Below are 26,500 nucleotides of genomic sequence, written 5' to 3'. Positions count from 1 at the left end.
AAACGTGTCCCAAGAGGGGAGAGGACAGGGAATCTAGAACCATTTGAATGGTGTCGATACGACACTCTTATCACGGTCGTCACAGCGCGGAGCGAATTCCCGGGTAGAAATTGTCTGTCCCCCCGCTGATATCCTCCATGACGTGCTGCTGCTTAGAGCAGCGGGTGAACTCCCGGTTCATTGAGTTTACGGTTAAAAGCATATCTTCTCGGGGTGTCAGCGCGGTGGTTAAGGGCTCAAAATGACCGTATACCGATGGTGAAGTTAGCAAAGGAGTATTGTGTTTGTACCACCTTCATAGCCGGTGTTATTCACGGGCAAAGACGGTGCCCGGAGGCACCCTTTGCGGGTTAATAACTGTGATTTACCGTGGGTTAGGATTAGGGATGCACCGAACATTCGGCTACCGAATGTATTCGGCCGAATATCGCAAAATAAAGCACATTCGGTATTCGGCCGAATGTGTGAAAACACCGAATGTTTACCACCGAATAGTGGGCGTGTTTTGATGACGCAATCAAACAGTGTAAGCATCCCATGCTGCTCAGCGAATGAGACGAGCATTGACTGCATGCTGCTACATCTTATAATTAGCCTACAGAAAACATGTCGGCAGTTTGGGTTTGGAATAAGACCCAACATGGCTAGCTCCATAACCGTGGCTGCGTTCGTTGAAAAAAAAAAACTCGCTCTGAGAGCGCCGGGGCGCACACTGGGTCCGACGTCATAAAGGGACCGAGCGATTCGATTGGACGAGAGGCATTCCGCGAGTGCTGATCAGATCCCCGGAGCGAGTTTACGAACGCACCCGGGCTGTCATCTGCTCACTGCGCCAACAGCACATAGCTGCTTAGTGTTCTACAACACCCATGAGTTCATAAATAGGCTTATATTGTTTTAAAGGGCAGCCAGTTATTCATTTGTTTTATTTATCCCTATGCACATTTTTGTTATATATTGTGTAACTGACATGCCATAGCTGACAAGCTACACATACATAAGTTATATACATACGTTATACAGACAGATTTAATTTGAGCAGTCAGTCAAGTATAGGCATAATGTTGTTTGTTTGTTTTCTAATGTTTTGTTAAAATGAAAAAAGTTTAAAACATTTTGTTAAAATGTTAAATATGGTCTTTTACGAAAAGAAGTAGCCTAGTAAAAAGTAGGCTCAAAGCACTTTTATCCCAATGCACTTTTTTGTTGTAGGCCTACAAAGATTTTCTTTCAGCAGCTATTCAGGGAAAACAAAAACATTTAATTTGACTGATTTATTTTATTTCTTGTGCTTTGTTGGTATAGACTGATGTCTGCTGGAATGTTCAATAAAAGTAAAACATTTTCAATCTCAATTTCTTTCTTTGAGAAGCATGAATAAAAAGCAAAATGTATTAGGTTTATGCAATGATAAAATTAAAAACTGCCGATACACATTCGGTATACGGTATTCGGCCAAGTGTTTCCTTAAATTCGGCTTCGGCCTCGGCCAAGAATTTTCATTTCAATGTCCCAAGATGGCCGCGCGCTTAGACGCTGCAGCTGGGGGGGCTACCACACTGGTGTTTCATTGTGTTTTCAAGTACATTTGTATGTTCACTTTTTTTTTTGTACTTATAGGGAACAGTTGTGTATATAGTACCTACAGCAGGCTCGACTTATTAGAAGTCGGCACGCAAAACGACAAGATAGTTACGGCGGATTTCCTGGAGCAATTCAGGATTAACAAGGACATCGCCCGGCTACCGGGAGAGCCCTGGTTCACAGTCCCCTCCCTGAGGCGGAAACGCCGGCGCCGAGATCGTAGGAAACGACGTGGCCGCCGGGGAGGCCTGCTAGCAAGATTGAGACGCAGCCCAAACAAACCAGCTTTGCCAAGCATTTTCCTCTCCAACGTCAGATCCCTGACGAACAAGATGGATGAACTGAGACTACAGGTTGCTAAAAACAACATCGTAGGGGATAGCTGTGTGATTATTCTGACCGAAACCTGGCTAAATGACAACATTGTGGACGCAACTGTTAGCTTGGAGGGGCGCACGCTACACCGCGCTGACCGAACGGAGCTTAGCGGTAAGTCCCGCGGAGGTGGGATCATAATATCGACGAAGGATAGCTGGTGCTTAAACACGAAAACTGTAAGTAGCCACTGCTCCCCAGACCTGGAATACTTGACTGTTAAATGCCGACCCACATACCTCCCGAGGGAGTTTAACGCGGTGCTAATAACGTGTGTATATAGCGCCTAGCGCAGACAGCAGAGTAGCATTGGCGCGACTATATGAAGTCATCAGTAGCCAACAAAGCACTGATCCACATTCTATTCACATCATAGCGGGGGACTTCAATCATGTCGACCTGAAGGCAGTACTACCCAAGTTCTATCAGCATGTGAAATGTGCAACGAGAGGAGAAAAAACACTGGATAAGGTATACACCAACATCAAACGTGCTTACAAGGCTAGTCCGCTAGCTCATCTAGGCATGTCTGACCATGTGTCAATCCTCCTGATTCCTGCATACACTACAATGGGGAAAAGTGCTCCCATCACCACTAAGACTGTCAGAACCTGGCCAGAAGGGTCCGCTCCACTGCAGATCTGCCTAAATGACACCCTATGGCAGGAATATGAGCATGAGGACCTGGAACAGTACACGTCGTCGGTTCTGAACCACATAGTGAACTGCACCAACTCAGTCACCGTGGACAAACGGGTCCGGGTCTACCCCAACACGAAGCCATGGATGACTGGGAAGGTCCAAAAACTGGTCAACGAGAGGGACAACGCCTTCTTCGCAGGGAAGAGCACACCGCTGTACAGCTCCACCAGGGCCAACCTAAAGCGCGGCATCAAAGCGGCCAAGGCAGAGCACAGAGAGAAGATTGAAGAATGCCTCCTGAGCAACGACTCCAGGCGGATGTGGCAGGGGGTTCAGCAGATGACAAACTTCAGAGCCAACAGGCTCACAGCCGCAGAGGACGACCCCCTGCTGGCGGGAAAGCTGAACACCTTCTACGCCCGGCGGCGAGGGGCGAACGGAGGTAACCGCAACACAAACACCACTCTCTCCAGCTCTCAGCAGCCTCACCCTCACAGAGCATGAAGTGAGACGCGTACTGAAGGCGGTGGACCCCAGGAAAGCCTCGGGGCCGGATGGCGTCCTGGGACGGGTGCTGAGAGACTGCGCCGACCAGCTGGCCGGGGTTTTCACCAACATCTTTAACCAGTCCCTGTCCCAGGCCACCGTCCCACCCTGCCTGAAAACCTCAACTATCATCCCAGTCCCGAAGAAAAGCACGGTGAGCTGCCTAAACGACTACCGCCCGGTGGCACTCACACCAATCATCATGAAGTGCTTCGAGAAACTAGTCCGGGCCCACATACTCACACGCCTCCCGCCCAACCTGGATCCATACCAGTTCGCCTACAGAGCCCACAGGTCCACAGAGGACGCCATCGCGACGACTCTCCACGCCACTCTATCCCACCTGGAGAGGGGAAACAGCTACGCGAGACTGCTCTTCGTGGACTTCAGCTCCGCCTTCAACACCATCCTTCCAGACAGGCTAGTGACCAAACTACTAGACCTGGGTCTATCACACTCTATATGTGCGTGGATCAAGGACTTCCTGACCGACCGCCCCCAGAGGGTGCGGGTGGGCCCCCACAGCCCTCAGCCTCAGCACTGGGTCCCCCCAGGGCTGCGTGCTAAGCCCCATCCTCTACACCCACGACTTCACCCCCGTCCACCCCAGCAACTACATCGTAAAGTTTGCAGACGACACCACCGTGGTGGGATGTATCTCGGGGGGGGACGAGGCGGCGTACAGGGATGAGGTAGAGCAACTGAGCAAGCTGTGCAAGGTTAACAACCTGCTGCTGAACAAGTCAAAGACCCAGGAATTCATCGTAGACTTCAGGAGGAAAAAGTCAGAGATCCAGCCCCTGCTCATCGACGGAGAGAGCGTGGAGAGAGTCTCAACCCTCCGATTCCTGGGACATCACATGCGGGATGACCTGACCTGGAAGGACAACACAAAAGGCACCATCAAGAGGGCACAACAGCGGCTATACACCCTGAGATGCCTCAGGAAAGAACACAACAAGCAGGAGATACTGGTGGCCTTCTACCGCGGCGCAGTGGAGAGCATCCTCACCTACGGCATCTGCAACTGGTTCTACAGCTGCACAACAGCGGAGAGAAATGCGCTACAGAGAGTCGTGAGAACAACACAGAAGATCACCGGCGCCCCCCTCCCCTCTCTGGAATAGCTGTACAACACACGCTGTCCCAGGAAGGCCTCCAAGATCTCCAGGGACCCGACCCACCCTGGGCACGTACACTTTATCAGGCTGCCCTCGAAAAGGAGGTACAGGACCCCGGCCGCTAAGACAAACAGACTGAAGAACTGCTTCTACCACAGGGCCGTCAAGGCCCTGAACACAGCAAAGGCCTAAGTTCTGGGCCCAGGACAGTCTGGACGGATTGTATGGCAGCTAGTGCTGAGGCACAAACATGTACATTTCAAGCCTGCAAACTGTGACACTTTAAATAACGTGAAAAAATACTTTTGTGCAATATGACAATGAATGGACTTTATTGTCATTGCTACAGTACAGGTACCAAACAACGAAATTTAGGAGGGGTGGCTCCCCTGGTGTTAGGAAAGGGAAAAATAAAAACTTTTAGAAAAAGAAAAAATCACAAGAAGGTAAGGAGCCACCCCTTACATAAATAAAGGCTATGTACACAATCCACTGTACTATACTGCACAGATAGTCAACTAGGGTTGTCATATTGCACAATAGTATTTTTTCACGTTATTTAAAGTGTCACAGTTTGCAGGCTTGAAATGTACATGTTTGTGCCTCAGCACTACACCTGATTTTTTCAGTCCAGCAGCTGCCATACAATCCGTCCAGACTGTCCAGGGCCCAGAACTTAGGTCTTTGCTGTGTTCAGGGCCTGGCAAGGCAACAGCGCTAGCACGGGACATGAACACCGATGAATTTCGAGGCGGTCCTTCTATTATAATACTTCTACTATTCTTGGTGCTTTCAACTTGAAGTTTTAAAGTACCCACTCGATATAATAAACAACAGTTTAACGATCACTAAACACTTATAATTTGTGTATTGGATTCATTATTCTCGTTTGCCGGAGGCTACCGGTAAGGGAGGGTTGACTTGTAAACATACTTTCGTTTTAGGACGTTCAAAAGCAAGAACTGTGTGTTCATCTAGTTATGTGTAGTTATGTGTTTTTAGCATGTCGATGTTCTCCCAGTATGTTGTCATGTTATTAAAATACAGTTTAGACCTTCGTAGCGATGTGTTTTGTTAGCAGCGTTCGTAGCTGTGGCTGTGTTCAGAGTCACTTTTCTCCCATTCATTGTTTGAGGTGAACCAACATTCAAATACGCCTGTCGTGTTCAATCTTTCTCTGATTTGAATGTATGACACATCATTTGAAAGCTTACAATCTGTAGTTTAAGCATGTGTAAAAACTGAAAAATTACGTTGCACATTTCACCAGGAGCTGTCACATGGTTGTTGGTTATAATTGTATAGCCTATTGGTTGTTTGCTGGTGTTGTTTTCTTGTTTTGCTCTGTTTGTAGTCTACTTTATGTATTTTTATCAGCTGTTAAATCACCACTGCGGTTAATCCACTAATAGAGATAATACCAGATTGAAAATGCTTGTAGCTAACTACTCTATCTTGTGGTCGCAGCTATTGCGAATTGCTATTCACGCGAGTCAGCTGTGAATCACCGCAGGTCCTTGACGCTTGTTGCAAAAATGGATGACGAACGGCTGATACTTGAGGTGGAAAAATATATTTTTTTGACGTTGACGGTGACAACGCTCAGGTGGAGCATGGACAACGGGAAGTTGACACAACACCGATGGAGAGGTGACGCAACGCAGTAGGTGGAGCTTGGGCGTAACGCAACCCCAGTCAAACGTTTGACTGCAGTATCTTCTATTCTATGCGCCTTATAATCCGGTGCGCCCTGTATATGAAAACAGTTCTAAAATAGGCCATTCATTGAAGGTGCGCCTTATAATCCGGTGCGCCTTATAGTGCGGAAAATACGGTACAGCATATGGATGTTACCTGCCTGTTACCTGCCGCTTTCAGTTCTAGTAGTTTAGATCTCGCAACCAGGGAAACGCTGACATGTGTTAAAGAGAGCAAGACGCGAATCTACCGGCATTTGACTGCCGCTGGACTGAGGAACAGCATAGGCACAGGACATCGCCATAATAGCGATTTTTTGTTATGCTTGTAAATAAAAGTTCTATGATGCATTGAAATGACATTAAACTAAGATAATACGATGGTTATCATATTTTTTCAAATCTTTATTAATACGTTATTACAGAAACAGTAAGTGACATTTTCCTAGAGCGAAATCTGTTGTGGTATTTAAAAATGGCGGTTAGTGATGAAATCTATGAACATGGGATGACGATTTCCATTGACCAATCAACGGTGTGCAGCGTCACACGTCACACGCAGCCTGGCAAAAAAGTACCCTTCCTCAACTTTCGCTACCCAATCCCAAACAAGAACATGGGCCGCTCAATGGAAAAGCACCAAAGAACAGGGCTGACCCGGGTAGACCCGGGCTGGCACTGTAGTGGAAAAGCACCATAACAGGCCTATCTAAAGGAGCTGGTCTACTAACAGGCCTATCTAAAGGAGCTGGTCTACTAACAGGCCTATCTAAAGGAGCTGGTCTACTAACAGGCCTATCTAAAGGAGCTGGTCTACTAACAGGCCTATCTAAAGGAGCTGGTCTACTAACAGGCCTATCTAAAGGAGCTGGTCTACAGGCCTATCTAAAGGAGCTGGTCTACTAACAGGCCTATCTAAAGGAGCTGTTCGTAAATTGCAGCTCATCCAAAACGCCGCTGCTAGGGTCCTAACAAAAACAAAGAAATTTTAACACATTACACCAATCCTGAGATCCCTGCACTGGCTACCAGTCTCTCAGAGAATTGAATTCAAAATCCTCCTAATTACATACAAATCACAAAATGGTCTTGGACCAAAATACATATCAGATCTCCTCCCACCCTATATTCCTGCAAGGTCCCTAAGGTCAGCTGAGACTAATCAGCTAATAATTCCAAGAGTAAAAACAAAACACGGTGCAGGAGCTTTCAGTCACGCTGCTGCATGCTCCTGGAACAAACTCCCTGAAGAAATCAAACAGGCCCAAACCCTAAAAATATTTAAATGTAAGCTAAAAACCTTCATGTTTTGCAGCAGTTATGATTAAACACAAACACTTCCAGTGTTTCCCCTACCATTGCCTTGGGGGGGCGGGCCGCCCCCCCAACGGAACCACCCGCCCCCCCAAGAAAGAGGAATTATTACGGACATAAACACCAAACATCTGACAAGCTAAAATATCCGCGTTTTTTAAATGCACCCAACCCGAATCTGGCAAGTGGCAAGCCCATAGGCTCGTTGGTAACATTAGTCCGCCAGTAGTCTCACATAGCCAGACCGATCTCTCCACACTTCGCTTTGCGCTGTGCCGCGCTGGAGAATAATACAACATTGTGCGCGCGACGCGAGATCGTTTTTGCCGGGTGAGATGTCTTCAGATAGAAAGTAAGCAAGTTGAAACGTTAGCAAATATACTTGCTGAGTGTTCTGACAGAGAAAGTTGGTTAAAATTGGTCGTTATTATTGTGACTAGAAAGTGTCTGACTGACACTTGACAATGACTATAATTCCATTGTGTAAATAGTGTCAAAGAACTAGTAAGCTAGCTAGCTCAGAGATGATTAGATGAGCTAGTCTGCTGCACACTTGCCAGCTTAAGAGCTAACTGGATGCACTTTATTATTTTACTTAAGTTAAATTAGATATACAATCTTTCTTATTCTGCTAGAATTGGGCTTCATGGTAATACCATAATGGCATTTACAGTACATTGGCAGTGGTTTGAAGCATTTGAAATGTCTGTTTTTTATAGTATAGTTGGACATGTTTTTTTTTCCAGGTGAGAGAGTAATGTCAAAATGACATTATCTGACTGCATTGCCCACAGCAATCCAAAATCCAATTATAATTATGTTATAAATTGATATATTTATATTGCTCCTCTTGCTGTAATTTAATCATGTATGTAAAAGCTTTGAATTGCCCCTGTTGTATGAAATGTGCTATACAAATAAACTTGCCTTGCCTTGCAGTACGCAATATTTGTATATATTATGAGATTGTATTAATTGTGCATTTGAACAGGAAGCATCTTTATGATTTATGGAGAAGGGGTGGGATTGAATAAGTTTGTACTTCTTCTCACTCCTTTTCGAATATGTGAAGTTTTGTTTTTTGGGTTTTCCGTTATATTCATTATTGTTTTGCACATATTTTAAATAAACATCTCAATCACACACACACACACACACAGTGTAACGCTCTCCTCTGTGTTTCAGGAGGTAACCAGCTCCAGAGTTCGTCTCCTGTCAACATTCCGGGGTCGCTTAGCAACTCCGCCCCCTTCAGCTCCCCCTCGCCCTCTCCTCCAATCAGAGCCCACGCTTCCCCCTTCTTCTCAACCCAACTGTCGCAGCATAACCAATCAGAGAGCAGCTTCTTGGGGCCATCGCACGGCTCTCTAGGTTTGTGGCTTCACTGTTCTCTGCATTTCCTCACAACGACACGACTGAAATTATGTAGATGATCATTTTTACATTTTTGACGCCTTATTCCAAAGCGACTTACAATCAATACATACAATACATAATTTGACTAAGCAAGTGGATCATCAATCCACCAGTCGTAGCAGGAAGAGTAATCTAGCTCAGGCCAGCGACCATTGGCAGTCGTCGTGATAGAAGATTTCTTTTTTTTTCTTTTTTATAGATACTGGAGAAACAGTACAAGGGGGAGGCACAGTGCTGGGGGGTAGTAGATGTCTCAGATGACACAGTGCTGGGGGGTAGTAGATGTCTCAGGAGGGACAGTACAGGGGGTAGTAGATGTCTCAGGAGGGACAGTACAGGGGGTAGTAGATGTCTCAGGAGGGACAGTACAGGGGGTAGTAGATGTCTCAGGAGGGACAGTACAGGGGGGTAGTAGATGTCTCAGGAGGGACAGTACAGGGGGTAGTAGATGTCTCAGGAGGAGCAGTTTAGGTGTAGCCTGAAGAGATGGGTCTTCAGTGCAGACAGGATGGTCTTGTCTTGTTGCAGTGAGGTGAGTGATCATGTCCCCCCCCCTCCCTCTGCAGGTCTGAATGGGATGAGCAGCAGCATCTGGGAGCACTTCCCCTCAGGGGGGGGCTCCCCCGGGACCCCCCCTGCCCTGCTGCCCTCCCCCAGCCTGGAGACCGCCCGCCTCAAACAGGAGCTGGAGGACGCCAACAGAACGCTGAAGCACTGGGACCACAGCTGGAGACACACAGCACAGGTGTGTGTGTGTCTGTACTCTGTAACCCCTTACACACATACGAGCCTTCCCAGTATATTCCATGGAATGTACCTGGTATGGTGTATGTGTGAACGTGATTTACATGGAAATTGTCTCAGCCGTTTTTCCTGGTCAGGACCTTGTGTGATTCCATGGAATTTACAGGGAAGGCTCAGGTGTGAACAGAAGCCTGAACATTGCCTGGTCCGGCACGCAAAGGGTTACGTATGTCTGACGCACATTGTTAATTGGCTAGTTAACCTCAGCCAAAGTAGTGATAAATATAATTCCCCAACTGGATACTACTTCATTTCCAATCATAGTTAGTTAGATGACTTACTTATCAAATGTACATTTGTGATATAGATGCAGTACGTAGCAGTGAGCACACACACCATCTCCTCCCACAGCTGTCCTGCATCACGCAGTCAGCAGGGAGAGAGCCCACAGCAAATTTTATTTGAGAAGTTTCAATCAGGTTTTCGTTCTAACCACAGTACTGAGACTGCATTAGTAAATGTTGTAAACCATCTCAGACTTATCATAGATGTTGGTGGTGTATCAGTTCTTGTCTTGTTAGATTTGAGTGCTGCTTTTGATACAGTACTTACTTACTTACTTACTTACGCCTATCGCTCCTTTTGGAGGAGCATAGGCCGTCGACAACAGTTCGCCAGGGTCCTCTGTCCTGTGCTTTGCTTTCCAGCTGTTTCCATGTTAGTCCACTCTGTGTGATGTCTGTCTCCAAGTCCCTGCGCCAGGTGTTCTTGGGCCGGCCTCTCTTCCTTTTGCCTTGGGGGTTCCATCTAAGGGCCTGTCTGGTGGTGCTGGTGTTTGGTTTGCGTAGTGTGTGGCCGATCCATCCCCACCTTCTTCTCTTGATTTGTTCTTCCACTGGTTGTTCGCCCGTTCTCTGCCAGAGATCGTTGTTACTGATGGTATCTGGCCAGTGGATGTTCAGGATCCGCCTCAGGCATCTGTTGATGAATGACTGCACTCTAGTCATTGTGATCTTGGTTGTCCTCCACGTCTCTGATCCGTATAGGAGTACTGGCTTAATGTTGGATTTGAAGAGTCTGATCTTTGTCCGCTGACTGATTACCTTGGAGCTCCAGATGTTCTTTAGTTGGATGTATGAGGCCCTTGCCTTGCTGATTCTTGCTCTGACATCTGCCTCCGTGCCACCCTTCTTGTCTATGATGCTACCTAGGTAGGTGAAGGATTCTACTTCCTCGAGTGCTGTTCCCTCCAGGTTTACTGGGTCTTCGTTGTTTGTGTTGATCTTTAGTATTTTGGTCTTTGCTTGGTGGATGTTGAGGCCTAGTTGTGTTGAGGTGTCTGCCAGTATGTTCGTCTTCTCCTGCATCTGTTGTCGACTGTGGGATAGTAGGGCAAGGTCGTCTGCGAAGTCTAGGTCGTCCAGTTGTGTTGTGAGTGTCCACTGGATCCCGTTTCTCCTCTGTGCCGTTGTGGTCTTCAATATCCAGTCGATGGCCAGGAGGAAGAGGAAGGGGGACAGTATACCGCCTTGCCTTACTCCGGTCTTCACTTGGAAGCTTCGTGTGAGCTGCCCGCTGTGTATGACTCTGCAGGTCATTCCTTCATAGGAGTTCCTCATGATGTTGACAAGCTTTTCTGGTATGCCGTAGTGTCGAAGCAATTTCCAGAGGGTGTTTCTGTGGAGGCTGTCAAATGCCTTCTCGTAGTCTACAAAGTTGATGTATAATGGAGAGTTCCATTCCAATGATTGCTCAACTATGATTCGGAGGGTTGCAATCTGGTCTACACATGATCTATTGGGTCGGAAGCCTGCCTGCTGGTCTCTTAGCTGCGGATCCACCACTTTCTTTATTCGCTCGAGGAGGATTCTGTTGAAGATTTTTCCTGGCACTGATAAAAGCATGATTCCTCTGTAGTTGTGGCATTGGCTGAGGTCTCCTTTCTTAGGTATTTTGACCAAGTAGCCTTCTTTCCAGTCTGTTGGCCCTTCCTCTTCCTCCCATATCTTCTCGAACAGGGGGTGTAGCATCTCTAGCATCTCTTTTGATACAGTAGATCACACTATTCTAATACATCGTTTAGAAAACTGTGTTGGTCTCAGGACTTGTATTAGAGTGGTTTAAATCATATCTAGCTGGTAGGCATTTCTCTGTTGTCCTGGGAGACTCTGTTTCTGATAATATTGACATCACATGTGGGGTCCCTCAGGGGTCTATTCTTGGTCCCTTGCTCTTCTCCCTGTACATGATCCCATTAGGTGGAATCATCCGAAAACATGGTGTAAATCTAGGTGTGATTATAGATTTTGCCTTAAGCTTTGAGCCTCACATCAAATCTATCACTAGAAATGCTTTTTATCATCTACGGAATATTTCAAACATTTTACATTTTCTCCGGCAAGCTGATGCAGAAGTGTTAATGCATGCTTTTGTTATTACATGTTTGGACTATTGTAACGGTCTCCTTTCTGGTCTTCTCTCAGGAAGCTATTGGCCAGCTGCAACTAGCCCAAAATGCAGCAGCCAGAGTTTTAAATAAAACAAGCAGACGAGCTCATATAACTCCTATTTTAGAGACTCTACACTGGCTTCCTGTTAAGTTCAGAATAGATTTCTTCTGCTTGTTTATAAAGCTCTCACTGGCATAGCACCAGAATATGTTCAGACCTTTTGCTAGCATATCAGCCCAATAGAGCTCTCAGGTCTTCTGCTAGCATATCAGCCCAATAGAGCTCTCAGGTCTTCTGACGCTGGTTTTCTCTGTGTACCACATGTACAAAAGAAGAGATTTGGTGAGGCTGCATTCTCATTTTATGCACCCAGATTGTGGAATGCACTGCCAGTTTACATTAGGGATGCAACCTCAGCACATATGTTCAAGTCAAGACTAAAAACCCATCTTTTTAATATTGCCTTTAAATGTTTTTATTTTTTATTTTTTTATTTTTATTTTATTTAACCTTTATTTATACAGGTAAGAAACACATTGAGGGAGGGGTCAGTAATGGGCAAAAGGGAGGGTCAACTTAATAGCAAGAACAGATCATGGACTCGCACTGTATGCCTCTCAGCAAGAGCTTGAAACTGGAGAGAGGGATCAGCTGAGACAGTTTCAGACTCTGCTGTAATGAATTCCAAGAGGAAGGGGCTGCAAATGAGAACGCCCTTTTGCCTTTCATGGTCCGGACCAAGGGGATGGAGTATGTGATGATGTCCTGTGTGCGAAGGCCGTAGACAGATTGCTTGCGTGACAGGTGGTTAGAAAGGTAGGAGGGGAGCAGACCAAGGATGGATTTGTAAATGAAAGTATACCAGTCAGTGTTTCCTCCAGGAATTTTTACAATGGTGGCGGGTAGTGCTGACCGCGCGCGCACAGCGCGCGCCCGCGATTTTTTTCGCGTGCACGCGCATGAAACGCGCACGCGCGCTCAAAACAACGACGTTATTTCAGCCAAAACTCGAGGATGGCTCAAAAAAATAAAATGTTTTCCTGTACTTCTCCCGTGTGTCTCTTATTGTCTGTGTCTGCATGTTTTTCCAGCATGTAATTCCGTTGTCAATAAAAACAAAAACACTGATCTGACGTTTTTTTTCACAACGTTATTACTTGTCACTTTAAGCCCAGGAGGGAGTTAGCGATTAGCGATGTTTAGCTTAGCTTAGTTTAACAGAAGTATCTTCACTTTTAACACTTCCCGTGGTCGTAGAGGGCTGGTCGACGGCTTAAAATGACCGTGTAGACCTGTAGACCTTATCCAGCTATAGTCTTGTGTTTCTACCCCGGGCATAGCCGGTGTTATTCACGGACAAACACTCCTGTTAGAGTGGTTCTAGTACACTGGACATAGGTAACACATAGAGAGGCTTCTCCTCTCTCTCTCCATCCTACACTACACTACACTACGCATCCTATACTACACTACACTACGCTAGCTCGCGGTGTTCGGGTGACAGCCAGGGCGCGTTCGTAAATACGCTCTGGAAATCTGATCAGCACTCACGGAATGCCTCTTGTCCAATCAAATGACTTGGTCCCTTTATGACGTTGAACCCAGTGTGCGCTCCGGGGCTCTCAGAGCGAATTTACGAACGCAGCCTCAAGTTCAATACTCGCGACACACACGGACTGGTCCAGTTTCAGCGCTTGTGGGTGTGTCTAGCGCTGTGAAGGTCTGAAAAGCGGCCTAAATCATTTTTTTTTTTTGGGGTTGAGAAATCTGAATGGTGGCGGAGGAAATTCCATCGTGGCGGTCCGCCACGATGAAATGCATGTAGAGGAAACACTGCCAGTGAAGGGTTCGGCGGATAGAGAGAGATGACCAGTTAACCAGGGAGTATAGCACACAGTGATGTATAAGGGGTTTACAGCCTGTAATGAATCTTAATGCGCCATGGTAAACTGCATCCAGATGTTGAAGAGAGGTAGCAGAGGCATTCATGTACAAGACATCACCGTAGTCCAAGAGAGGCAGAAAGGTGGCAGCAACCAGACGTTTTCTTGCAGCAGCTGAGAAACAATACTTGTTTCTAAAGAAAAAGCTTAGCTTCAATTTTAGTTTCTTTAGAAGGTTGTCTATATGCAATTGAAAAGAGAGGCTGTCGTCCAGTTGAATGCCAAGGTATTTGTAGTTTGGTACAAGCTCAATAGGTGAACCCTGACATGAAACAATGTCAGGAAGAGCACTTGGCACCCGCTTGTTATTGGAAAAATGCATGACTTTGGTCTTCCCTGTATTCAACACCAGTCTGAGCTGAAACAGCTGGGACTGAAGGGCATCAAAAGCAGTCTGCAAAGCCTCGAAGGCACGGTTGATAGAGGATGCAAAGCAATACAAGATTGTGTCATCCGCATACAAATGAACAGCAGCATTAGAGATTAAACCTATTTCATTTATATAAATGGTGAAGAGAGTTGGCCCCAAGACCGAACCCTGTGGCACCCCATTGGAAACAGTGAGCAAGTTGGATGAGAGATCACCAAACTGCACAGACTGTTTCCGTTGTGACAGGTAGTTGATAGATAGATAGATAGATAGATAGATAGATATAGATAGACTTTATTTGTCATTGTTACAGTACAGGTACCAAACAACGAAATTTAGGAGGGGAGGCTCCCCTGGTGTTTAGGAAAGGAAAAAGAAACACATTTTGGAAAAAGCATAGATGCATAAAATCACAAGAAGGTAAGGAGCTGGTTTACATCAATAGAGGCTATGTACACAATCCACTGTACTATACTGCACAGATAGTCAACTAGGGTTGTCATATTTCACAAGAAAGTATTTTTTCACATTTTTTTAAAGTGTCACAGTTTGCAGGCTTGAAAATGTACATGTTTGTGCCTCAGCACTAGCTGCCATACAATCCGTCCGGACTGTCCTGGGCCCAGAACTTAGGCCTTTTCTGTGTTCAGGGCCTTGACGGCCCTGTGGTAGAAGCTGTCCTTCAGTCTGTTTGTCTTAGCGGCCGGGGTCCTGTACCTCCTGTTCGAGGGCAGCTTGACAAAGTGTTCGTGCCCAGGGTGGGTCGGGTCCTTGGAGATCTTGGAGGCCCTCCTGAGACAGCGTGTTTTGTACAGCTCCTCCAGAGAGGGGAGGGTGGCGCCGGTGATCCTCTGTGCTGTTCTCACGACTCTCTGTAGATCGCTTCTCTCCGCTGCCGTGCAGCTGTGGTACCAGTTGGAGATGCCGAAGGTGAGGATACTCTCCACTGCGCCGTGGTAGAAGGCCACCAGCATCTCCTGCTTGCTGTGTTGTTTCTTGAGGCATCTCAGGGTGTATAGCCGCTGTTGTGCCCTCTTGATGGTGCCTTTAGTGTTGTCCTTCCAGGCCAGGTCATCCCGCATGTTGTGTCCCAGGAATCGGAGGTTTGAGACTATCTCCACGCTCTCTCCGTCGATGAGCAGGGGCAGGATCTCGGACTTTTTCCTCCTGAAGTCTACGATGAATTCCTGGGTCTTTGACTTGTTTAGCAGCAGGTTGTTTACCTTGCACAGCTTGCTCAATTGCTCTACCTCATCCCTGTACGCCGCCTCGTCCCCCCCCGAGATACATCCCACCACGGTGGTGTCGTCTGCAAACTTTACGATGTAGTTGCTGGGGTGGATGGGGGTGAAGTCGTGGGTGTAGAGGTTGTAGAGGATGGGGCTTAGCACGCAGCCCTGGGGTGACCCAGTGCTGAGGCTGAGGGCTGTGGAGGTGTGGGGGCCCACCCGCACCCTCTGGGGGCGGTCGGTCAGGAAGTCCTTGATCCACGCACATATAGAGTGTGATAGACCCAGGTCTAGTAGTTTGGTCACTAGCCTGTCTGGAAGGATGGTGTTAAAGGCGGAGCTGAAGTCCACGAAGAGCAGTCTCGCGTAGCTGTTTCCCCTCTCCAGGTGGGATAGAGTGGCGTGGAGAGTCGTCGCTATGGCGTCCTCTGTGGACCTGTGGGCTCTGTAGGCGAACTGGTATGGATCCAGGTTGGGCGGGAGGCGTGTGAGTATGTGGGCCCGGACTAGTTTCTCGAAGCACTTCATGATGATTGGTGTGAGTGCCACCGGGCGGTAGTCGTTTAGGCAGCTCACCGTGCTTTTCTTCGGGACTGGGATGATAGTTGAGGTTTTCAGGCAGGGTGGGACGGTGGCCTGGGACAGGGACTGGTTAAAGATGTTGGTGAAAACCCCGGCCAGCTGGTCGGCGCAGTCTCTCAGCACCCGTCCCAGGACGCCATCCGGCCCCGAGGCTTTCCTGGGGTCCACCGCCTTCAGTACGCGTCTCACCTCGTGCTCTGTGAGGGTGAGGCTGCTGAGAGCTGGAGAGAGTGGTGTCTGTGTTGTGGTTACCTCCGTTCGCCCCTCGTCGAACCGGGCGTAGAAGGTGTTCAGCTTCGCCAGCAGGGGGTCGTCCTCTGCGGCTGTGAGCCTGTTGGCTCTGAAGTTTGTCATCTGCTGAACCCCCTGCCACATCCGCCTGGAGTCGTTGCTCAGGAGGCATTCCTCAATCTTCTCTCTGTGCTCTGCCTTGGCCGCTTTGATGCCGCGCTTTAGGTTGGCCCTGGTGGAGCTGTACAGCGGTGTGCGCTTCCCTGCGAAGAAGGCGTTGTCCCTCTCATTTAACAGTTTTTGGACCTTCCCAGTCATCCATGGCTTCGTGTTGGGGTAGACCCGGACCCGTTTGTCCACGGTGACTGAGTTGGTGCAGTTCACTATGTGGTTCAGAACCGACGACGTGTACTGTTCCAGGTCCTCATGCTCATATTCCTGCCATAGGGTGTCATTTAGGCAGATCTGCAGTGGAGCGGACCCTTCTGGCCAGGTTCTGACAGTCTTAGTGGTGGTGGGAGCACTTTTCCCCATTGTGGTGTATGCAGGAATCAGGAGGATTGACACATGGTCAGACATGCCTAGATGAGCTAGCGGACTAGCCTTGTAAGCACGTTTGATGTTGGTGTATACCTTATCCAGTGTTTTTTCTCCTCTCGTTGCACATTTTACATGCTGGTAGAACTTGGAGAACCAGCCAACAGCATGAGGGGACAGCCCAATATCAGAGAGGCGCTGGCATAAGATGGCATGATCGACGGTGTCAAAGGCTTTAGACAAGTCGATAAAAAGTGCAGCACAGTGATTCTTCTTATCCAAAGCCTCAGTAATATCATTAACCACTTTGACAGCAGCAGACACTGTGCTGTGCTGTTTCCTAAAACCAGACTGAAGGGGCGATAGGATGTTGTGTGAATCTAGGAAGTCCTTGATCTGATCGTTACTTAGTCGCTCAAGGACCTTGGCTAGGACAGAAAGCTTTGAAATTGGTCTGTAGTTGTTCAAACATTTTGGGTCACCCCCCTTCAGAAGTGGGAGCACAAAAGCGGTTTTCCAGACCTCTGGCATCACATTGTTAGAAATAGATAAATTGAAAATGTGTGATACAGGTTCTGTAATGAAATCTGCAGCAAGGCGCAGAAAGAGAGGAGGAAGATTGTCAGGACCTGCCGATTTCCTAGGGTCTAACTCTCTTAAGGCTTTCCAGACATCACTGACAGAGAAGGGGGAGAACGAGAAAGAGTGGTGCCCAGGGAGACTACCAGAGGTTTTCGCCAAAGGAGGAGGAGGGGGACCGGAAGGTGGGGAGTTGGCGCCTGATAAGGAATCAAACAGTAAACCGGAGGCTATAAAGTGTTTGTTGAAACAGTTAAGCATCTCCGATTTATCGAACACTGGTACTGAGTTGTCGATAATTTGGGAAGGTAGCTCAGCAGGACCGGAGTTGGCAGAGAGGGACTTAACTGTGTTCCAAAACTTTCTGGGGTCATTCAGATTATCTGTGGAACGTGAAAGATAGAAATCACTTTTTGCTGTTTTGACAGAAGCAGTGAAGTTATTTCTCACCTGCCGAAAAGAAAGCCAATCAGCTTCAGAGTCGGACTGCCTGGCAGCGCCGAAAAGGAGCATGCTTGTTAATAAGACAGCTAAAACTATCGTAAAAATATTCCCAGGCGAGGTCAACATCACCAATCAGGAAAATACGGTCCCAACGAACCTGCTGCAGGTCATGGAGGAAAGCTTGCTCTATGAAGTTCTTTTGATCTCTCTTCTGAATGACACGGGGCTTAGAACGAGGGATTTTGCTATCCCTGATAGCTCCAATTACACAATGATCACTGAGGTCATTTGCAAAAACACTAACTGCAGTGAATTTATGCGGCCTATTAGTGATAAATAAGTCCAGAAGCGTCGATTTGTCTGGACGTTTGGGATTTAGCCGTGTGGGGCCTTCAATGATTTGGGTGAAATCAAAAGACAAGCAATGGGCTTTAAAGTCATCTGAAGCTATGGAGAGCCAGTTCCAGTTTAGGTCCCCTATGAGGACGATTTCATTAAAATGAAGCTGAGACAGGAGCTGCATTAAGGAGGGCAATGTATTAGGGGAGGCTGATGGGGGCCTATAGCAGCCAACAACGGTTAGATGTTGACCTCCAGACAGATCTACATTCAAGGCTAACAATTCAAATGGCTTAGTAGCAGATGTAGAAAGCAGGACATGAGCAGCGAGAAATGATCTAACATAGATAGCCACGCCCCCGCCTCTCCGGGGACGATCAGAGCGGTAGAGATTAAACCCATCTAGAGCAACATCCCTATCTGATATGGACTTTGAGAGCCAGGTCTCAGAGACAACAATAATGTGAGCACCAGTCGATTCTGCCCATATACGTATCATATCCATTTTAGGTAAGAGACTGCGTGCATTAATGTGAATGAAACGTAACCCGTGCATATTCTTAAAATCATCTGGTGTGTTACAAATGGTAGGGTTAGCAGACATGGGGCCAGGATTTGGCTGAACATTTCCTGACATCAAAAGCAACAAAAGAACAAGAAGTCTCTTTCTCACCATGAATGGAGGGTTCAGTAGAGACTGAGAGTCCTTGGAGGCAGTGACGTCCAGGAGAGTGTCCGCAGATGAGATTGTGAAGCAGTCTTTTAGAGCAGTGAGACTGACAAGCTGCCGCCAGTTTGCAAAGACTGCGTAGCTGAGAGAGTTCGGGACACAGTGGAGTGGGGACTGGGAGAGTACACCAAAAACAAGGGTTTCACTGCACGGAAGTTGTAGGCCCGACATTTGTCATTAATAGTAGAATCCCATCCAGTTAACAAACTGAACATGACAAGAGTAAAAAACAACATTGTAGATGTAGATGTAGCAGGCCTCAGCTAGCAGAGCAGAGTAGATGTAGCAGGCCTCAGCTAGCAGAGCAGAGTAGATGTAGCAGGCCTCAGCTAGCAGAGCAGAGTAGATGTAGCAGGCTTCAGCTAGCAGAGCAGAGTAGATGTAGCAGGCCTCAGCTAGCAGAGCAGAGTAGATGTAGCAGGCCTCAGCTAGCAGAGCAGAGTAGATGTAGCAGGCCTCAGCTAGCAGAGTAGATGTAGCAGGCCTCAGCTAGCAGAGCAGAGTAGATGTAGCAGGCCTCAGCTAGCAGAGTAGATGTAGCAGGCCTCAGCTAGCAGAGCAGAGTAGATGTAGCAGGCCTCAGCTAGCAGAGCAGAGTAGATGTAGCAGGCCTCAGCTAGCAGAGCAGAGTAGATGTAGCAGGCCTCAGCTAGCAGAGCAGAGTAGATGTAGCAGGCCTCAGCTAGCAGAGCAGAGTAGATGTAACAGGCCTCAGCTAGCAGAGCAGAGTAGATGTAGCAGGCTTCAGCTAGCAGAGCAGAGTAGATGTAGCAGGCCTCAGCTAGCAGAGCAGAGTAGATGTAGCAGGCTTCAGCTAGCAGAGCAGAGTAGATGTAGCAGGCCTCAGCTAGCAGAGCAGAGTAGATGTAGCAGGCTTCAGCTAGCAGAGCAGAGTAGATGTAGCAGGCCTCAGCTAGCAGAGCAGAGTAGATGTAGCAGGCCTCAGCTAGCAGAGCAGAGTAGATGTAGCAGGCCTCAGCTAGCAGAGCAGAGTAGATGTAGCAGGCCTCAGCTAGCAGAGCAGAGTAGATGTAGCAGGCCTCAGCTAGCACCCTGACTAAATAATTAAATGATGATTATATAATGATTGGAGCACTTTGAGCTGCAACGTTTGCAGGAAAAGTGCTATACAAATCATGTTATTATTATTATTATTATTATTATTATTAGTAGTAGTAGTAGTAGTAGTAGTATTATTAGTATTATTCTAGTGTCCAGTAACGGCCCTCTCTCCTCCTCCTCAGTCGTGGGCGGTGTTGAAGGCGGAGGCGGAGGAGTCCCGGGCCCTGGCGGGGCGGCTGGTGGCGGAGGCAGAGCGGGCCAGGCAGGAGGAGGAGGAGGCGCGGGGGCAGACCTCCCTGCTGCAGGAGGCCCTGGAGAGCCTGCGGGGGGGGGAGAACCCCCACCTCTCCCTGCACCAGCTGCAGCTGCTGCACCGTCTGCCCCTGGAGCAGGTCCGCTCGCTGCAGGCCCAGCTGTGTGCATGTCTGAACACCGTGGAGCAGGTCAGACCACACGCATCCTATTGTATAGATTGTTTTTCTGTGCGTGATTGATGCAAAAACAACAACTAATAGTGCTACAGAACTCACATTAGTTCTGTCCGTTAATTTGCGTTTATTTGAATGTTTTTTTTTATTTTTATTTTTTTTAGGTCCTAATGTTTAAAATCGACTTATTCAAATAATTGATTATTCTCTCTCCCTCCCTCTCTCCCCCTCCCTCTCTCCCTCTCTATCTCCCTCTCTCTCCCTCTCTCCCCCCCTCTCTCTCTCTCCCCCCCCCTCTCTCTCTCCCCCCCCCTCTCTCTCTCCCCCTCCCTCTCTCTCTCTCCCCCACCCTCTCTCTCTCTCTCTCCTCCCTCTCTCTCTCTCTAGGTGCTGTACAGGAAGCAGAGACAGTGCTGTGTGTTGTGCGGGGAGCAGGGCTCCGTGTCTCTGCCTTGTAACCATGGGTTACAGTGTGACAGCTGTTCCACTAACACAGACTGCCCCCTCTGCTCTGAACAGACCCGAGATCAGTTATCCTGACCAGCCTCCCCTTAACACTGGCCCCAGACCAGCCTCCTTAACACTGACCCCAGACCAGCCCCCCCTTAACACTGACCCCAGACCAGCCCCCCCTTAACACTGACCCCAGACCAGCCCCCCCTTAACACTGACCCCAGACCAGCCCCCCCTTAACACTGACCCCAGACCAGCCCCCCCTTAACACTGACTCACAGACCAGCCCCCCCCTTAACACTGACTCACAGACCAGCCCCCCCTTAACACTGACTCACAGACCAGCCCCCCCTTAACACTGACTCCAGACCAGCCTCCTTAACACTGACTCACAGACCAGCCTCCTTAACACTGACTCACAGACCAGCCCCCCCTTAACACTGACCCCAGACCAGCCTCCTTAACACTGACCCCAGACCAGCCTCCTTAACACTGACTCACAGACCAGCCTCCTTAACACTGACTCACAGACCAGCCCCCCCTTAACACTGACCCCAGACCAGCCTCCTTAACACTGACTCACAGACCAGCCTCCTTAACACTGACTCACAGACCAGCCTCCTTAACACTGACTCACAGACCAGCCCCCCCTTAACACTGACCCCAGACCAGCCTCCTTAACACTGACTCACAGACCAGCCCCCCCTTAACACTGACCCCAGACCAGCCTCCTTAACACTGACTCACAGACCAGCCCCCCCTTAACACTGACTCACAGACCAGCCTCCTTAACACTGACTCACAGACCAGCCCCCCCTTAACACTGACCCCAGACCAGCCTCCTTAACACTGACTCACAGACCAGCCCCCCCCTTAACACTGACTCACAGACCAGCCCCCCCCTTAACACTGACCCCAGACCAGCCTCCTTAACACTGACTCACAGACCAGCCCCCCCCTTAACACTGACCCCAGACCAGCCTCCTTAACACTGACTCACAGACCAGCCCCTCCTTAACACTGACTCACAGACCAGCCCCCCCCTTAACACTGACCCCAGACCAGCCTCCTTAACACTGACCCCAGACCAGCCCCCCCTTAACACTGGCCCCAGACCAGTTAAAAACCTGATTCCTCCTCCGTCACTGACCTCTGACCCTAACCCTGACCCTAGACCAGATATCCTGACCACCTCTGACCCTAACGCTGACCCTAGACCAGGTATTCTGACTTACGTTGACCCCTCCCTGACCAAGCCTAGCCACGCCCACCATCTGTCCTCCCACGTCACTGATCTCAGAGCAGCTGTCAGGATGCTAAAGACACGATGCTAGACCTCACTGTCACCCCAGGCTCTGTGTGAGCCAGGCAGTGTTCTATCCCCCCCCCGCTTCTACCTAACCTCTGATCCTAGATCTGTGACCCTGTGACCCAAAGATCAGCCCAGAGAGAGCAGCCCTTTACCCCCACTAGTCACAGCCGCTAGAACTACTAACTGACCTGGGAACAGCGCTCCACACCCACAGACAGAACCTTAATCAGTGTGAGTGAGAGACCTGACATGAGATAGTAACAATCAAGTAACAATAACGCAGCTTAGCCTCACCCAGACAGCTATCCCATAATGCTACAGCCGTTTCTAACAGGATGCTGGGAGTGGAGGTTTTCTAGGGGTTTTACTATTCTTATTTTCATTTTCTACTTTTCATAATAGAGTTGTCATGGTTTTCTAGAGAAGCACAGGCCAAGCCAGCGGGTTATGGGTCGCTCACACGCAGGGTCGGGTCGTCAGGACAATTTCGGTTCAGTCCGTTTATGAAATGATTGTATTTGGAAACGGGATGACGTGTAATTGAAGATAAATGTCCCTATTCATAGTCATTGAATTGCAATATATCAATTCACTTCCTGGATTGGAAATTCACCGGACACCGACCCTGTTAAACACGTTAAACACCATATAGAGCGACATGGTAAAGACGTGTTGTGTGTCCTACAGATATGGTTCTGGATGGGACTCTCAGGTTTGCTTTCTGGAATATTCTTGTTTGTTAACTGGAAGATGGAAGCATGTTAACACAATCAAGGCAAATAGTACAACTGTGTAGTCTTTTGAAAATAAGGTATATTTTTTCATTTAGTACAAGGCTTTTCATGTTAACCGCCAGATTGTTTCTGTCAAACAACCAGCCTTTTTTCTACTTACAAAAATCAATGTTGGCTCATTTACATTTGTAGTAACCTTTTCACACTGTCCGAACAGGAGTCAAATATACATACATGGTTCTGTGATGTAACACTTTACACGTGCACTGACAAGAACAGCTATCAGGAACCATACACAGGTTAGAGTGAGTGTGTGTGGGGGGGTGGGGGGTGGATTTGTAACAGATTAAGGAGAGAGTTGATAATCACTGTGATGTCACCCAGGCCCACCCAGAGACACACACACCCTGCTGCAGCGCTGCGTCCACCAACAGTGTTGCATTTTGGTGTTTTTCTCTTTTTTTTTGGGTATAGAACAATAAAACAAATGTATATTTTTGGACGAAGAAGCTGTGTGTGTGTGTGTGTCTTTATTAGAGATGAGGAAGCTGTGTGTGTGTGTGTGTGTGTCTTTATTAGAGATGAGGAAGCTGTGTGTGTGTGTGTGTGTCTTTATTAGAGATGAAGAAGCTGTGTGTGTGTCTTTATTAGAGATGAGGAAGCTGTGTGTGTGTGTGTGTGTGTGTGTCTTTATTAGAGATGAGGAAGCTGTGTGTGTGTGTGTGTGTGTGTCTTTATTAGAGATGAAGAAGCTGTGTGTGTGTGTGTCTTTATTAGAGATGAAGAAGCTGTGTGTGTGTGTCTTTATTAGAGATGAAGAAGCTGTGTGTGTGTGTGTGTGTGTGTGTCTTTATTAGAGATGAGGAAGCTGTGTGTGTGTGTGTGTGTCTTTATTAGAGATGAGGAAGCTGTGTGTGTATCTTTATTAGAGATGAGGAAGCTGTGTGTGTGTGTGTCTTTATTAGAGATGAAGAAGCTGTGTGTGTGTGTCTTTATTAGAGATGAGGAAGCTCTGTGTGTGTGTGTCTTTATTAGAGATGAAGAAGCTGTGTGTGTGTCTTTATTAGAGATGAGGAAGCTGTGTGTGTGTGTGTGTGTGTCTTTATTAGAGATGAGGAAGCTGTGTGTGTGTGTCTTTATTAGAGATGAGGAAGCTGTGTGTGTGTGTCTTTATTAGAGATGAAGAAGCTGTGTGTGTGTGTGTCTTTATTAGAGATGAGGAAGCTGTGTGTGTGTCTTTATTAGAGATGAGGAAGCTGTGTGTGTGTCTTTATTAGAGATGAAGAAGCTGTGTGTGTGTGTCTTTATTAGAGATGAAGCTGTGTGTGTGTGTCTTTATTAGAGATGAGGAAGCTGTGTGTGTGTGTGTCTTTATTAGAGATGAAGAAGCTGTGTGTGTGTGTGTGTGTCAGAGATGAAGAAGCTGTGTGTGTGTGTCAGAGATGAAGAAGCTGTGTGTGTGTCAGAGATGAAGAAGCTGTGTGTGTGTGTGTGTGTGTGTGTGTGTGTGTGTGTGTGTGTGTGTGTATTAGAGATGAAGAAGCTGTATGTGTGTGTGTGTCTTTATTAGAGATGATTATTGTTGTTTCTCCTGGGACTGTTTCTCTCTCTGTCGACGTTTCTTCACAAACACCTGCGCCTCCTTCTCTCCCCGCCTGGACTCCAACAGCCTGAGGGTTCTGTCGTCTGGAACACACGTTTGACCCAGTCTGATCATTTGATCCGCATGTCGCCAACCAATCAAAATGTTCAGACTTTTCTATTGAAACACTACGTGCACAACATTGTTGAGAGTCACAACACAAACTCGCTAGTCAAGCCAAAATACTGCAACAACACAATGGATTGGGTGAGTAATCCCCACTGCTACCTAGTTAACTACAACACTACTTTACATTGTTACCTAGTTAACTAGAACACTACTTTACATTGTTATCTAGTTAACTAGAACACTACTTTACATTGTTATCTAGTTAACTAGAACACTACTTTACATTGTTATCTAGTTAACTAGAACACTACTTTACATTGTTATCTAGTTAACTAGAACACTACTTTACATTGTTACCTAGTTAACTAGAACACTACTTTACATTGTTACCTAGTTAACTACAACACTACTTTACATTGTTACCTAGTTAACTACAACACTACTTTACATTGTTACCTAGTTAACTAGAACACTACTTTAAATTGTTATCTAGTTAACTAGAACACTACTTTACATTGTTATCTAGTTAACTAGAACACTACTTTACATTGTTACCTAGTTAACTAGAACACTACTTTACATTGTTACCTAGTTAACTACAACACTACTTTACATTGTTACCTAGTTAACTACAACACTACTTTACATTGTTACCTAGTTAACTACAACACTACTTTACATTGTTACCTAGTTAACTAGAACACTACTTTACATTGTTACCTAGTTAACTACAACACTACTTTACATTGTTACCTAGTTAACTAGAACACTACTTTACATTGCTAGCAGGCTCACAAAACAAGCTGTGTTAGCAATGTGTCATTGATTTTCAACGCGAAAACGTATCGACATTCTTTGAAAGAAAAGTCTGATCATTCCATCAGATCCCGACATGAGGACCAAAGCGTTAGAAGGAGACACATTGTAGTCAAGCATGAATGAATCAACCTTCGTTAACCAGGGGGGTATTCCATCAACCTCGCTAAAGTGACAATCCAGCCTTGTTTTGAACTCTTATCGACAGATCAAACGACTCAAAATAAGCCTCGATTTTCCTTTAGTGACATTGATGGAATACCCCCCCAGCCTGGGTCAGGGGAAACCCCATATCTGTCATATCTGTCATAGTTCCCCTGGTTGTTCAGAGAAAACAACAACAACAACAACAACAACAACAGCAGAGTAAGTATTTACCTTTGGGTTTGGGGTGCATCAGAGGCAGACGTATCTGTGAAGGGGAGGCGTCCGCCACGTTCACCTCTCCCCCTCCTCCCCCCACTCCCTCCCCAGACCTCCCTCCTCCCCCCACCCCCGGCACAGCCTTCAGAGCCAGGAAGGCCTCTCCCTCGAAGTCGTCGTTCATCAGGGTGTCGTGGTCCAACACGGTCACCACCAGACATGCCCCTGGACTCTGACACTGCTCCGCCGACACCAGACTGGGGGGGGGAGGGAAGGGGAGGAGGGATGGAGAGGATGAGAGAGAAGGTGAGGAGGGATGGAAAACACACGGCAAGAAAACACACGACAAGAAAACACACCGCAAGCGTGGACCTCAGCAGAGCGGGTGTCTGGTTCATTTCGCAGCCCGTGTTAACAGGTTAGAGCAGACAGACAGACACGCAGACAGACAGACAGACAGATAGACACAGACAGACAGACAGATAGACAGAAAGAGAGACAGACACACAGACAGACAGACAGAAAGACACACAGATAGATAGACAGACAGACAAACAGACATGCAGACAGACAGACACACAGACAGACAGATAGACAGACACACAGAAAGACAGACACACAGATAGAGAGACAGGCAGACAGATAGACAGACACACAGACAGAAAGACAGACACACAGACAGACAGATAGACAAACAGACAGACAGACAGATAGACAACCAGACACACAGACAGATAGATAGACAGAG

At 47.4% G+C, this 26,500-nt stretch overlaps 2 protein-coding genes across 2 annotated transcripts in view; one reads left to right on the top strand and one right to left on the bottom strand.

Annotated features, from left to right (window-relative positions):
* The window catches only part of unk (unk zinc finger), a gene marked incomplete at its 5' end in the record, with an annotated part of 61,143 nt that extends 40,101 nt beyond the window's left edge, over positions 1-21,042 (top strand). The window contains 4 exon segments of the mRNA XM_080541585.1: positions 8,465-8,650; positions 9,262-9,440; positions 20,118-20,378; positions 20,751-21,042. Of these exon segments, the coding sequence (XP_080397711.1) occupies positions 8,465-8,650; positions 9,262-9,440; positions 20,118-20,378; positions 20,751-20,903 (779 nt within the window). The 3' untranslated portion in view covers positions 20,904-21,042.
* A 3,396-nt stretch (positions 21,043-24,438) lies between these two features.
* Positions 24,439-26,500, bottom strand: part of unc13d (unc-13 homolog D (C. elegans)) — a gene marked incomplete at both ends in the record, with an annotated part of 48,405 nt that continues 46,343 nt past the window's right edge. Inside the window, 2 exons of the mRNA XM_080542571.1 lie at positions 24,439-24,548; positions 25,768-26,009. Of these exons, the coding sequence (XP_080398697.1) occupies positions 24,439-24,548; positions 25,768-26,009 (352 nt within the window). The remainder of the gene's footprint in view (positions 24,549-25,767; positions 26,010-26,500) is intronic.

The sequence above is a fragment of the Nansenia antarctica genome (genome assembly GCF_963989245.1).
Source record: "Nansenia antarctica genome assembly, chromosome: 11".
Taxonomy (NCBI): domain Eukaryota; kingdom Metazoa; phylum Chordata; class Actinopteri; order Argentiniformes; family Microstomatidae; genus Nansenia; species Nansenia antarctica.
Note: the sequence above shows the minus strand (reverse complement) of the source record. Positions and strands in the feature narration are given on the sequence as shown.